Genomic DNA, 16,406 nt, shown 5'->3' on the forward strand with positions numbered 1-16,406 from the left:
AACATTGAAAATAATTTAATTTTAATTAAAAATAATTTAACAAAATTATTAATAAAAAATATGTCCCCAAATGATAGTATGCAAATTGTTGAATCAGCGATTAAAACTCGTAAGCGGACCAATAGATGTCGAAAAAAAGAAAATTCATGCTGTTACAGAAAAAAATTCCAGGCAATATTGATTTTAAAACAATCAATGACATAATGAATGGCAGACAACCTTTTAAAAATTTGGAATTATCGCCTTCTGATAGTATGCACTTGAAATATGGTTTTAATACATCGGTTGATGTGAAACGATAATTTAGCCGTTTAAAAATATTTTGATACCTAATAGGCGACATTTAACATTTGGTAATTTACAAAATATTGTAATAATTCAATGCAACAAATCTTTTTGGTAATTTAATAATAATAATCACTTTTTTTTTAAATTTTTTTTCCCCCACATATTTGGATGTTTTTAGCACATATTTTATAAATTATACTTACATATATATGTACATATTTTTGTATTTTTATTACATATAAATCCGTTCTCTAATTATATCTATAGCTACATCACCTATAGTGTTTTCCTTGCTCTAATGTTATCTGTAAAAAAGTATACTATGCAATAAATAATTATTAATATTATAATTAATTATAAATATTAAATAATTAATAATAGTTAAATCAAATTTATTAACTTAACTTCTATAGTTCTAATTTTCCGAAAATCTGATTTCTAGATTTTAAATAAATATCTAAAAAAATTTTAAGTATCTTAAGAAGATAGTTTTATATAGCAAGGTATAAACGAATTAAAAAGTTAAAGTTAAGTTAAAAGTTATGTTAATTTTAACTTTTTAACTTCACTTATTTTAATTGATATAAACGTAATAAATAACGAGTTACTGTTTATTAAATTAAATATTATAAAATTATAGTTGATGATGCATAACCATTTACTAGAATAGGAAATTAGAAATATAGTTAAAATTAATCAGAATTCTTCAATAAAAATAACTTAATTAAATACATTTAGCAATAGCCATAAAGCCAATAGGTATATATTATAATATATAGGTGTATTGTATATATACCATACCATACCATTCTGCGGCATACGGGTATATTATAATAAAAACAGTAATAATAATTAATAAATACTAATTACTAATAAGTAACATGATATTATATTATTGTATCATACAATAATATAATATCATATTACATACAATTTGTATGGATACAAATCAAAAATGTAAAATTTTCAAAAACATATTGTAAAATATTTTCGCCAAAGATAAGTTATTTTTAAATTAAAACCAATTGGATTACGCTTATATATATTTATATTTATAAACAGTTAATAATGTCAGTAGATAAAATAGTCATAGCCCACATGGGTTCACTTTTAGTTCCTTAAAAATTTATTTAGAGTTTATAATTAAGTACATTCTTAAAATTCATAATTCACATTCTAACCATTTTATTTTTATTTAATAATTTTAAAAAAAATGTATAATACCTACCTATCTGTATTAATGAATCAAAATATTGTATTTATTTCGGAATTTTGTATTTTTTTAGTACCTACTACATAATTATATTCATCAGTATCTAATAATTTAATTATATGTATAGAAAAGCTATTGTCTATTTCTTGCGTTCAATAATATGATTTTTATTATTTTAAACTATATTACTGGGTATTTATATATTTATATTAAAAAATAAAAAATAACTTAACTTGAGTTAATAAGTTAACTGAAAATGATCATATAACTTTTAACTTAACTAAGTTAAAAAAAAATTAAGTTAACTGTTAACTTTAAACTTTTTAAAATATTTTTCATCAACTTAACTTAGTTAAAAATTATTATTAACTTCCCAAGGCTTAATATATAGTATATCTATATTGTAATATGACTACAATATGCCACACCATTAATATTTATAATATTATAAATACTATACTATACTCTATTATTACTATACTATTTGTATCATTTTATGAAAAAGTTAATAAAAATTAAACTTCAGTGCTATTAAAATCATAGAATAACCAAAATAATAATATGTTCCCAGAAAATCCTTGTTATTTCTGTAGAATCGATAGACCTACTTCTTATTTCTAAAGCTGTATGTTTATTATACTAATTTATAGATTCATTATCATATAAAGCTTTAGAGACCATTAAGGCCCAACGCTGCCATCACAAACTTATTGTTGTCTATTGTACACCATGTCTATCTGAGCCCTTTCTTGAAGTATTTATAGGTCCTTCATGACAGAGTCCCTCCATCTTGTTCTGGGTCTGTCTAGAGGTCTTTTACCTCTCATTTCTACCACCAGTTAAATAATTTAGTCATCTGTCTTCCATGCATACTTGACCATTCAAGTCTTTCGCTTCTCGTATATGAAAGAATATTGGGTCTTCCGTAGAGCTCTTGTACTTCGTTATTATTATTCTTTCAAAAAGTTGTTTTTCTGTTACATAGAGAGCCATATAATACATATATTACATATATTTTACACTTATTTTTTATATCTTTCTTTTTCCAAATTTCAATAGCGCACGAATAACATTGAAATTATTAAAAATTGTAATAAAAAAAGTATACCTTTTATAAAATGTTAGTTATGAGAGATTCAGAGAAACAAATTGTATATAATTTAAAAATTAAAATATTCCTTATATTTTTATATTTTTCCTCAATTTATGTTTGTGAAAGCTTATTCACTACAACGAATTTAATTAAATCGAAGAAAATAAATGTTTTGACCGATGAAACAATTACTGCTTATATATCACTAAGAAAGACTAAAATTTAATAAAAATAATATAATAAATGTGTAATTTTATTTTTATTCATAGAAATATTCATTTTTTTTTGGGCATGTGAACGATTTTCAAAACCTTGATTGAAAAAATTTAGCATTGAACCTAAAAAGGTTCATCATCCCTAGTATAGATACTTGAGTATAGGTACGCGTATGTTATTGTAAAAAAAAGTATAATAAACTATTATATTATACCTACTGCTTATGTTGATGATTTACAATGATACGATATATATACCGTGTATACAAGTAGCAATAAAGATAACAAATACCATATATTTTGTATACATATATATATATAAATACTTGTGAAAATAAAAAACAACGAAGGTGATATTGATAGAGATGTTAAATTTTTTTAAAACATTTGTAAGGGTATGATATTACAGTGATTGAGATAAATATATAGTAATAGCAGGAGATGGATTCTGGTGGTGTAGGTAGCATGAGCCGGTTCCTCGATCAGTCGCAGTAAAAAACGAACCGTCAACGAGCATACTAGCGTGTTATTTAGTACAATACAAACCATTGCACTGTGATGCATTCACGCACGTAGCGGTTACTTCGGATGAAATGCATTGAATTTGATAAAAGAAATTTACCATGATTTGTCGAAACCTTTTATCTCTTATAATCGCGTGCTCTGCTTTAAATGGTATGTCGTTGGCAGCCACCAGAATGATAAAAGGTAAGATTTTAATTTAATATACGAATATTTATTACAATATATTTATATATATGCATGTATACTTATATATACTTATAAGTATATATATATACATGGATGATATATTGATAAACAGACTTTACATTATTAGTTATTTTAGTCATTAGACATTAATTGTGTGCTAAAAATCAAAAAAAAATATTAATTATAAACTTTTAAACCATATGAATTAAGTATGAGCTATTTTTATCGTTTAATGTTCCTTAATACAGTTTGCACGGTTAATTATATTTTCAAAAATAACAATTCGCATAAATTTAAAACATACATTTTTTAGAATTTTAAATAACTATATGAATTAAATGTGTTGTATGTAATAAAATGTATGCAGTACAATACACTTATTTAAATTGTTGATCAAAAATAGAGAAAATAATTAACAGTATTATAATAATACGTACTTATGTTTTATATTGTCACATAATCATTTGAATACTATTACACAGTAAAAACATGAAATTAAATTATTGTTTAAACAATTTTGTAAGTAATCGATTATAATGTAATCATATTAAAATTATTGATTTTATAAATTTTATAGATACATTCAAATAATCAAATCACTTAGAATACTACGTATGATATAATTGTACAATATAGGCAATATATGTATAATTTGTAATGATATATATATTTATGTAGGTAATAAATATGTAATATTAAAAAAACTATTTTAATTTTAAAAAATTTTAAAACATTCTAGGTGAAAAATATAATTCATGTTTTTAAATACATAGGTACAGTTTTAGATTTTTAACGAAGCAAGGAACGTTTAATACTTTTAAAGTTACGTGTATTCCACAAAAAAAAAAATGTAACCATAATTTATTATTGATATTAAAAATCTCTTAAATATTGTATTTTTTCACAAATAAATAAAAAAAAACGAGGTGGAAAAATTATGTTTACAATATTATTTCGCGAACACTAAATATTCATTAATAATATCTTATAGGTATACATAAATACGTGGTTCTGAATACTGATGTACCATTAATGAAAACATTTTCATTACCCATTTACTTGAATCATTGCCTTATGTAATTTTTTTTTTTTTTTTTGAATAAGTGTATTATATATTTTTAACTGAGTATTGTATATATTTTAGCGTATTATTGTTAATAATTTATAACATTCGAATAATATATTTGACATAGGGACTTGCGGGTAATAAATCTTGATACTTGACATTATTGATGTATTATGTTTGAGATAGCAAAAAATAAGTATGTAAGTAGTATAATAAGTATTATAAGTTAATCTTTCTTTTTTTTTTTTAAACTTTCTAAATTAGTAATAGTTTTATCGAGATCATAAATTGCAGATAATGATAATGTTATTGTTTTATCTTCAATAGCTAATATAGTACAATAGTTATGGGAACTATTTTATTGATCTAACATTCAGCATAAGTCATGATTAGCAAAGCTAAAACAATATATTACTCTGATGGAATTGCCGAATATTCCGACATAATTGAACTTGGCAACGATCTATTGTTATTGAACGCACGCCTAAACGACTAAGGGATATGGAGCCGTTTCCGGTATTGGGTGCATTACGCAAGCAACCAGTTGACGGTGAAAGCTGGGCACATCTGCTTTGACCTGTACTCATGTAACTTGTCGAACTGTTTGTTTCTAAGTGAAAAAAAATAGTTATAAATACCAAACGTGTTGGAAGAGAAAGCTTAAGAATTTTGAGATAGTAGGTATAAGCACTCGATATTTGGTATATATAGTGAAAGTATACGTAAATCAAGGTTACGATTATTCCACTCTAGCATCTCTACGGTCAAAGGTTTTGTATAGGTGACTTTTGAAAATACTGATCATATTTGAAATTGTATTAGAAATAAATGCAAAAATAAATGAAAACGGTATGAATAAAAGATCCGGCACTGAAATTGTATAAAATATTTTTAGAGCAAAACAAAAACGTAATACATATTATTATAGTTCACTGTAATTGTACAATCTATTAAGTGTAATTTAATAAATTACTTTTTTTATTACTTTTATTATATTTTTGACTTTAATTTGGTGGATAAATTAAGTATGAAAATAAATGTTAAGTAAAAAATATTAATAAATATTCATATTGGTATGATATAAACATTTCGCTTTTATTGATATCTATTACAATTTAATGTTATTCATATTTAACTACACAATAAAAAAAATTAATTCATTTAACTCTATTTTGAAGATTTTATGTTAACAATACATATATGTTATCTTTATAAAGTAACCGTTGAATTAGCCTTGTTCTATATTTAAGTTGTTTTCAAAATCATACGACTACTAAATCTTCTTTCTTTGAAGAGTCTTAACAATCAAAATGTCCTTCATCGTCCATTCATTTTATGAATACTTTTTTTTTATTAATAAACACACAGGTACTTTCTTTGACAATCGTTCTGTGTGGTATTGAAAAAACAAAAAAAAAAAATTAAAACTTACCTTTAATAAATTAAATAATGGTATATCATATAAATAATGAAATTAAATAAAGGTTGATATTCGAATATCACAATCTAACTCCTTGTTTTCGAAAATTATCCAATTTAACTGTACCTAGATGGATATTGTTAGTTTAAAATAATTCATGTGTTAATAGTTTTTGTGAATTAATCACTAGAAAAAAAATTGTGAATGTAATTGAAAAAATAATGACCAAGATACTGCATTATACTGCATAATTAATATATTCAATGTATTTTTACAGTGTCTACAGAATCTACACATTTTTTTTTTTTTTAACATACTTATTAAGTTTGATATTCTATAAAAATTTAGGATAATTTCACTAATTAGTAATTAAACATGTATATCAATGCATTTCATTTGCTTGTGTTTCCAAATAAAAACCAGTTCGCGAACTTTCATTTACTTAATTTAATTACTCTAAAGAAGCATTGTTTATTACTATTACTTGTACCTTCTTCGGTATACTTTTTTATTCCTATAATGTAATTTAATTTAAAATATTGTATTTAATTTTCAATAGTTGCTAAATAATGGTGGTTGGAGTTAAGGTGTTTATTTATACATATAATACATTCAGTATTGTTACAGTGCAAAATTTCATGGATATTAAACATCGGCCGACACATTTTCATTCGACAACCTAGGTTATTGGGCCAATTGTCACACTTTGTTAACAGTACATTCATTTTTTTTTTTTTTTAACAAGTCTAAATAACCATCGTTTTTATAAATGATTATGTAATGAATATACACAATGAATCTAAAACGATTTACATAAACACTAGAAAAAAAAATTAAATAATTAAAAACATTGATTTAGTAGATACATGTTATGTCGTAAATAAGATTTTTGTAAAACTGATATAAAAGTACAGCTGCTAGTAACATAGGAAAATATAACAGTCGGTAAACGAAGAAACCTGTCATCCGAAAGCCGTAAGAAATTTGACAGGCTATTAAAGAGTATGGCTAAATTTTCAAAAGGATACTTTGAGTTTTTTCGGATTGTTTATTGAGGTTGATGAGTAACGGCTTTTGAAATTTAGACTTTCTCAGTACTTTGTTTTTCTTCAGGTTGATACTTCTGTAGACATTTTTTATAGTGGCTTCTGCATTTGACTTTAAAAATTAGAAAATCATTATTTTTTTTAATAAATTTCTAACTACTCGTATGACTGTATTTTTCATTGGTAAAATTGAATAATAGTTATCACGATCGAATAGGTTTGATGAAATGGGGTTATATGAATTATTTCTAAGTAATTAATTTATAACTGATTAATAATATTAATAATCATAAAAATAATAAACTCAAATTTTATTCCAGATAATGATAAAAATATTTAATATTATTTAAATTAATAGTTAAAAAACGGGGTCAAAAAGTAATCATTGAATGCTTGTTTTTATAGTATTATTTTTCACCATATATAGGTAATAAAAACTGTGATAAAAATAAATAATAAATCATTTAAGGATTTGTTAAATTTTAAATAGCGTAACAAATCCTGACTGTAGGTAAGTTAACAAACATAATACAATAATAATAATATACCTATAGTTTACCACCTATTGTACTTATATCATGAGATAATACAATATTTCTCGGCTACACTACGTATATAATTATTTTGACTTTTTTTTTTGTGTTTTGGACTTTTTCCGACCGTTGACCTTCGTCTTTATATTATTTTAAACTACAGGCACAATCGATACGATCCGCCTTTACCAACGTCAATAGGTACTCAAACGAAACTGCTTACATTTCAAAACGTTTGTATAGAATTTTTAAACGCTCTAAACCGTACAGTGTTCAATTTAGCGTTGCGACACAGCCGATATCGGTTCGGTTGCATTATTATTGTTATAGTCGCACCGGATCAAAACCCGCGACAGTTGCCTAACATTAGTCGTTGCTGCTGTGGTATACTATATTTAATGTGATAGAAAATTATTGTGTTTGATAACATAATATATAAATAAGTATACAATATATACTTTATATTGACTACATCATTGGCTATATATATAGGTACATACCTGCAGAACGTGAATGTTTTGATTGTCATAAAAATTACACGAGTCTAGGTCAACCGGTATATGTGGTCACATATATTATTATTATTATTGTTATTATTATAATACTATCTTAAAACATACAAGTAAAATTATATCACCTATATCTTATATAATTGACGGCTTTGCGATGTATGGTATGTTTTTATTCGTAAATATATGTACACATTTTTGTTACATTTTTCGACTACTATACCTACTATTATTCGATGACCGATTTTGTTATTTTATATCAATAAATAAGTACATTTTAATCTTATCATATCAATAACATCAACATAACCTTATTCAAATCAGACACCATTTGTGCACCACGACTTTCAGAAAATATAACAATTAGCATTGGCTTGTGTGCAATAGAGAAATCTGTACTCCCCAAAATATTTGTAATTTTTTATTATTTTTAGTCATTGAAACGTCTCCCCAAGCTGTTCCCAAAGTGTCTTTAGTTAACAGAAACGATAAAAAACGTCGTACCGTTGACTACAAAATCGTTAAATGTTTACTGAATATACTCGTATTATTATTTAATGTTTGGTACTATCACATGCTTGTAATTATATACCCATTTTCGATTTGTAACTCGCTCTCGAATTGTATATTACATGTATATATACACAAATGTGTGTTAAGTTTAATAATAATATGTGATTAAGAAACTCGTAGTTGATTTCACGCGAGAATAGCTCCATCATTAAAATAAAAAATGATATCAAACCAAAAACACATGCACGCATTTCAACAACAATGTAATGTCATCATTTTTATAATATGTGTGAGTATACGGTTATGTGGACTCGAAAATTGGAATGTTCGGCTCTGACGACGATGACAACATTGTTATTGTTGCCGAAATAACGTGTACTTACATACGTGTGCTCTTTGCTACGATAATAGGTACTTGTCCATAAATTATTTCGTTTGGTGTTCTATGTATAATGAGTATTATATTTCGTATAATACCATAGTGGTGGAGGATATAGTCGGATAGTGACCTTGCAAATGTAAATCATCCAATCGCAATAAGATTTCAATATTTTAGTAGACCATATTTTTATCATCGGAATAGTGAAAGTTAATGTGTTCCGCTTCTGTTTCGATATACCGCTTCCAGGCAAGGAACACTGAGGAACTATGGATTGTTAATTCATACAGCGAATCCTTAGCGTATAATCGTATACACTAATATATTGTACTATGTGTATTTCCAAACACAGCCGCCGAACAGTAACCTTTTACGACTTGATGATTTTCGACATTACCCCACGTCCAAATAAACAAATTGCATAAACCACATCGCCTATTGTAAGCGTGCGATGTTTATTGCATAACTATTTAATAATATTATTTATTAAAAAATACATGGTTATTGCTGCAGATCGCAACCAAACCAACGTACTCTACTTGATCACATTTTCATAATACTGATAGTGTTTAAAATGTCATTGTACTAATCTAAACTATATCATAACCATAAGCCAGGATGAGAATGTAATAGTGATATACAACTGTTTATAAATTTTGCCGATGAAGCACAAAACCGAAAAATTGACTTATATTATAGACAAGGATATAGTTAACACAACAAACAAGACATCTAGGTACTATATTATTATACTATAGCCGTGGCCTTTGAGCTATTTTTGTAAATTGTGCTTAGTCTATCCATAAACTATTTATTATAATAAAACCATCAGTTAGGTAATTGTAAAGAAAGAAAAAACAATAAAAAAAGTAGGAAAACTATAACATATTTGTACACGTTAATGGTGTATAAAATGCGTGAAAAATTGTTCTGAAAATCAAAATTGCTTGCTTTCACGTTTATTATGTCAAAATATGAACACTTTTGTGTGTATGTTAATTAGTTCATTAATTATATAATCTAATGTTTTTAAATATTATATTACATATTATATTGTGTATATAAATTATAATATTTATTAATTAGATTTTGATTTAAATGTTTGATTTTGTGACATTTTGTTGGGACAAGACAGAGTCATCATAATCAATTTTTAATGAGTGTCATTTTTGTTGAAGTGTATTATATTATATAGATGAATTGTTAAATAGAAAAAAATTTATTAAGAAACCGAAGAAACCGAATGATTGAACTCATGTTTGCTTTGCTCCTAGGACAGAATTTTGGTGAGAGTGATCATTTAAATGAGAATAATTCGAATTTTGTGTTGGTCGCTAAAATGGATATGTTATTTTTATAATATTAGCATTTAATTGATTACTGAGATTATATTGAATACTAAAGAAAGAAGAAGCATTTAATTGTTATCTAATACATGCATTTTCTTCATCGAAAATAACTTAGCCCCAGTTTCTAAAAAAACATATACATATACATATATATATTACGTTTAAGTGATTAATTAATTTGAATTAATTTGGTTAATTAACTACATACTTGTTGACTTTGAATTAAAATATAATAAAAAGTAATAACACTATGATACAATATAAGTTAATAATGAATTACAAATTAACAACAGAATGTGAATTAGAAAAAATAAAATGTATCATTTTTCTACAACGAATTGTGTTTAAATGAAAAGTACTTAATAAATATAATTTTTTGATTTCATATTTGATAGTACTTTTCTCCAAATTGAAGGGAACTTGTTATTTTATAATCATTATAAAATTGTTCAATAATTTAGGAAGATGTTTGTACAAATAATTTGTTAAATTAATTGTTTGAAATATTATTACGAGTACATCACAAATAGTTATTAACAAGTGAATGATTTACAAATTTCTTAAACAAAATATTAAATATATTCTAACAAAAATTTCATTATTTTAAAAACTGAAAAAAAATATCTGTAACATTTACAAATGTATATACGAGTATATATATACGTATATGTGTATGTGTGTGTGTGTATACTAATAAATAATATAATTATATTACAGAATCTCATATGATTAACCGTCAGAAGAGAGTGAGCCCGGAAGATACAGCTGTAAGTATAATTTCAATTTTATTTATTAAGACAATTTCAATCGGTTACTCGTCCTACTAACGTGTCTGCAGTTACTTTAGTGTAAAATACATTAAATAAAACAATTACTTTAAATATAAATTGTTTACATTTAAAAAATATTTTATTTGCCATAAGCTATTATGCTTATTATAAAATTGAATTGTTGATGTAACAATACTTGAAAATTAAATTTAATGTTCTCATAATTTTGTGTGTATTGTCTTTAAACATATTATTACTATATTATACTTACATACAAATACTATAATATGAAGTCATATAATAATGGTTGTATGCGAACCACTTTTTGACTAGGTTAATTATATTTAATTAGTATTTTAAATATAATGAGATCTTCCATTTTATAATACCTATGTATTTATATAATGTTAATATGTTTATATAGTGTTCAAAATAATACGCAATATTATTTCTTATTTTTATGGTTTTAAGATTTCTTTTTAACAGTAGGAGTCAAATTTTGAATTTCGATTCTCCCATACAGAATATTTATGATAATCTAAAATTAAGATGAACTGTAGTGACGGTAATGCATCAACATATCGAAAGTATTAACGCCATTCCTAGATATCGAATCATTTTTCTTAACCCATCGAATTAAATTAAATGTATGTACATTTTACTGTTTGAAAAAATTTTAATTTAAAATTTTAAAAACAAAAATTATAAGTTAAAAAAAAAAAAAGTTGTATGTTAACTCAGTTATGTTGTATAAAAATTAATAGTTCGAAAACGAAAGTTAACGAAGAGATTGTATGTTTCCGATAAAATAATAACTGCTTATGTGAACTCAATTTAAATCTAAGTATTAAAAGTACTATGTTAATTTTAAATGATGTAATCGTTATGAGAAAACCTCTTATTTTCAAATTTTGTTTTTATTTTAACTTAGTGACATGGAATTTAATAGAACTTTTTAAATATTTAATTTGAAAACTATGTACATTATATAAACATAAGATCTATAATTTAAATACTGTACACTAAACAAACAAAAATGACCACTAAAATCAATAAGCACCACCTAGGCGTTATGATATAAATAAAATATTGTCTTAATAACCATAACGAAGAAAGTCATTGTACTCGTTTCAAACATTTCAGAATAGTCAAAACTGTTATTGAAATTCATACTCTTGTATTCTTATTTTAGTATTCATATTTAAAACAATAATACCAAGAGTGTTTGTGATAAGTGGTACAAATTGTTTTATATATTTTTCAAGTACTTTTATTGTGAGAAATATACCTTATGAACGATATAATATTTTTTATTGCGGGCGTCGAATATATATTACTTGGGTATATGTTTTACAAGTGTATTCTAGTCAATTTAATTTGCACCAAAATTGATTCAAAATATAAACAACATGTGAAATTTTCATCAAAATTCTGAAATGCATTTGTAATTAGCACCATCAATAATGATAAAATAATAATATGTAAAAAGTTAAAATCGATTGTTATATTGATAGTACGTGTGTGTTTCGATAGTGGACTGCACAGCATAAGATATTGAGATACAAGAAACTAATAATACAGAATATTCCATTTTTGATCAAATTTTAAATTTTATTTTTATTTTTGATTACATTTTTCCATTTTAGATTGGTTATTTCTCTAATTTGTAATCACGCTATTTTGTGATATTCCATAATGACTTGGAAGTTATAAAATATTACGAAATATTATAAATGCATCGACAGATAAGATTATGGGTTTTTTTTTTGTCCATTAAATAATAATACAAAGTAGTAGGCGGATGGGTGGTTGAAATCCCGAAAAATTGTATAATAATGTTATTAGAATCCGTCGAGTTATTGAGTCCGTGTATTAGCCATTAACGAGGGGGTTGATGAAATAATTGAATAACAGATAATACATACAGATTTCGGTGCAAATTGCAAACATTGTTTTCGACTATCCGCGTGACGGCCAATATGACACATGCACGCTTATTTCGGTGATGCGAATTTGGCAACTCCCAGTACATTGCCACAGTGGCGTAAGAAGACTGGCTAGCGCCCCTGGCAAACTTGGAAAACATTACCTTTCTAACCAATTAAAATTTGATGTCATGAAATTTTTTTTAACCTTTAATTTTACTAATATTTTTAAATATACAATTTATATATTAAATTATATACAAGTTATTATTACAGTGTTAATTTTAAACTTTGAAAATTTGCTTTTCTCGCTTTATGAATGGCAAATTCATCGATTTCTTCATATGAAATTTTTTTTTTAAATATCCTATTTTCATAATTTCATCATTAAATTCACATGTAGTGTGTACAAATAGACAACATCTACGTATTTCAAAAAGTATAATGGAAAAATGTCGATTTAATTGTAGGATAAAAATACGACTTTTGCACAATTTTGCGCCCCTTTGCAATTTGCGCCCCTAGCGTAGGCACAGTTCGCTATAAACTTGCTACGCCATTGCATTGTCAATCAATATTCCCCATTGGCTCTACGGACGTATGGTAAACACACGTTGTTTGTTCGCGCAGGACCGACGGGACACGTCCGCGGACAGTCAACATTTCTTGCCCGCGTTCGGACCGCTGTTCAGCCAAATCGGTCATTCTCGTCCGCCCAGGCTGTACCAGGAGTCAGATTACCTGCCCGAGCTGACGCCGCCGTATCTGACCATGGCCGCGTCCAACCAAGAAAGCGCCATGTTGGGCTCCGGCAACTTCGGCGTCATACCCGGCGGCACGTACTACTCGGCCGGCGAGTCCGCCGCGTCCGTGTCCGACCCGTTCCTGTACGACGGCAACAGCCACGGCCGACCGCACCGGTATGTTCAGGGACAGCGAATAAATGCTAATAGGTAACCTATCTTTTTTGCGAAATACCTACAGCATCGAACACGAGTTATAGCTTGAACATGCTAATGCTCTTACGCACACATTTTAATACTATGAACTCGATCGCAATATTGTATGTGTACCTTATACGTATACTGTGCGAGAACTCGTCAATCATAACTTCTAAACTTAACCGGTTGATCGGTTTACTAAACTAATTTCAACGCATCAAATACTACTTGTAAGCTTTTACTGGTTGATTTGAAAATAATCGTGTTGGAATTAACAATGTGTTATTCCTTTTTTTTTAATTTTTTTTTCTGAAAGAAAGATATATACGATTTGTGCACATACATGCACGGTAAGAAAATATGATAAAATTGAATAGATGAGTAACCATAATATTATCGAGGAGAGGGACCAGTAAACCCTCCTTTTTTTAATACAACGACATTTGGAATAGATGAAATTTGAACACGGTATGTGTATAACTATTTTCTGTTACGTAAACGAATTCTGACGACATTAAACAACACCGTTTATAATTATTACTTAAACAATTAAGAAGAAGCACCAACAACTTATATAATTCTGAAGAAAATTAAAAACAAGCATACATTTTTTTTGAAAATGCTTATCTTATGTTTTTTAGTACATCTGATTTAAATAATTTATGTGTTACGCACCTTATGTATTTGCACTACAACTATATGACATATAGTTGTAGTGCAAATACATATATAAATACAATTTACATACAATTATAACATTGTTATAATTTACAACTTATAATGATTATCTAATTATTATAGACTTAAGATAGGCACTAAAGAATACAGAATAATTGTTAGTTACATATAATTGTTTACAGATAACCATAATGATGTATTCTAAGTAGGTAGGTAAGTAGGTACATATACGTATATCATATGTAATAAGTACCTATATATAAATTTATTGTAATTAATTTTGGTACATTATTAAGAATCTAATGATAATTTATAAATCATTATATACACTAATTGTTTCACAATACTCTTTATAAATGTATGATGCCTTCGCACGCAGTTGTTTAGATTGATTTTCCTTGACGTCAACTATTATAAATCTTAATAAACTTCTACGTATATTCTATAGGTTTTCTGGAAATCCAAGACCATCGGCATTCCGTGATCCGGATGACTTTTTTGCTGGATTCCGAGACTTTGCGGATATCACAGCTCCAACCAAGTCGTCTTTCTCACAATACCATATGGTATACGCTCCAATAGATGATTTACCTGCCAGCGAAGAGAAGGTCAAGTCAAAAACGAAGAGAAAGTTGAATAAACATTTAGAAAACGAGAAGGATAAAACAATAAAAGCTAAAAGAAAAATGCATATGGGCGAAAAAGAGTTATACGAACCGATGATTGCACTCAGTCGATAATGAAGATCAATTTATTTCAATGTACAAATTTTGAGAAACTCTTTTCTGTTGACTGTATATATATATATATATATACTTATATATATGTTATGGTAAAAATATATCAACATTCTAACCAGAAAAGTTGGTGAGTTTTCTCTCTAACTATAAACTTAGTTTTGGCATGTTAACAAGGTATATTTTATCATTAAAATATTTGTTTTCCCAAAATATACTAGATTCTGAGTAATAAATATTATCATTGATTACTATTTATAATCAACGGTATTATTTTGTACGATGTACACTTTTCAGTCATTTCATTAAACAATTTTTTTTTCTATCTTTTTTAATTATATCTATTATTTTATTATATGTATAAAAACACCAAATGCATTGAACTACAAACCTAATTTTATGTTGTTTAAACTAGTGTATAATTAATTGTAAATATTTATATTATTTTAAATAAATGTTAATATTGTTTGAAAATGTATGTTTAACTTATTGTGATAGAATAAAAAAATCTGAAGTTATTATAATGTACTAAAAATTAATAAAACGAACAAACTTTGAGATTAGTAAGTATATTGTCAAATAAAGACCGTTGAATAATTATCTCTCGCCCTTTTAAATGTTAAGTGCTCCATTTGCGGTATTGGTTTAAAATAATGTTTCCGAAATTCTGAGCGATTTACGAAATCAAAATTTGTTTGTTTTATAATAATTTACATTGTGTATAATATTTGTCATATAGTTAAAATAATAAAAAAAATAAAAATTAAACAATTGTACTAAATACTGAATATAGAATATAATACTTTAAGGTGGGTTCATACGTGTCAGTTAAGATGATCATTATGACTGATTCATTAAAATTGAACAAGTTATTAACGTGTGAACACTTTTTTTAGTATGACTGATTCAATAAAATTGATTATCAGTCATTTAGAAACTATTTCTGTTTTTCATGATTTCTTATTATCAGTATCGCGTCATGAAAGGCAACTAAAACGTTTGAACTTGATATTAAATATT

General features: G+C 26.1%; 1 protein-coding gene across 2 annotated transcripts; it reads left to right on the top strand.

Moving 5' to 3' along the window:
• The first annotated feature begins 3,281 nt into the window (after positions 1 to 3,281).
• On the top strand, positions 3,282 to 15,624 carry LOC112687777. Of its 2 annotated transcripts, none has more exons than XM_025560698.1 (4): positions 3,282 to 3,517; positions 11,053 to 11,102; positions 13,661 to 13,983; positions 15,098 to 15,624. In XM_025560698.1, the coding sequence occupies exons 1-4, from the start codon at positions 3,433 to 3,435 to the stop codon at positions 15,387 to 15,389; spliced, it is 750 nt and encodes a 249-aa protein (XP_025416483.1). In that variant the 5' UTR covers positions 3,282 to 3,432; the 3' UTR covers positions 15,390 to 15,624. The 2 variants fall into 2 exon arrangements, with proteins under 2 accessions (XP_025416483.1, XP_025416484.1); XM_025560699.1 differs by having other exon boundaries at positions 3,283 to 3,517; positions 13,661 to 13,950.
• The last annotated feature ends 782 nt before the right edge of the window (positions 15,625 to 16,406 follow it).

The sequence above is a fragment of the Sipha flava genome, unplaced genomic scaffold (genome assembly GCF_003268045.1).
Source record: "Sipha flava isolate LNK unplaced genomic scaffold, YSA_version1 360_pilon_pilon, whole genome shotgun sequence".
NCBI classification, from domain to species: domain Eukaryota; kingdom Metazoa; phylum Arthropoda; class Insecta; order Hemiptera; family Aphididae; genus Sipha; species Sipha flava.

Excerpts from the sequence above, each read along its gene's own strand:
- LOC112687777 (XM_025560698.1), top strand. The coding sequence starts at position 3,433 with ATGATTTGTCGAAACCTTTTATCTCTTATAATCGCGTGCTCTGCTTTA. Across the intron at positions 3,518-11,052 it reads AGCCACCAGAATGATAAAAG|AATCTCATATGATTAACCGT; the intron begins GTAAGATTTTAA and ends ATTATATTACAG. Across the intron at positions 13,984-15,097 it reads CAGCGAATAAATGCTAATAG|GTTTTCTGGAAATCCAAGAC; the intron begins GTAACCTATCTT and ends TATATTCTATAG.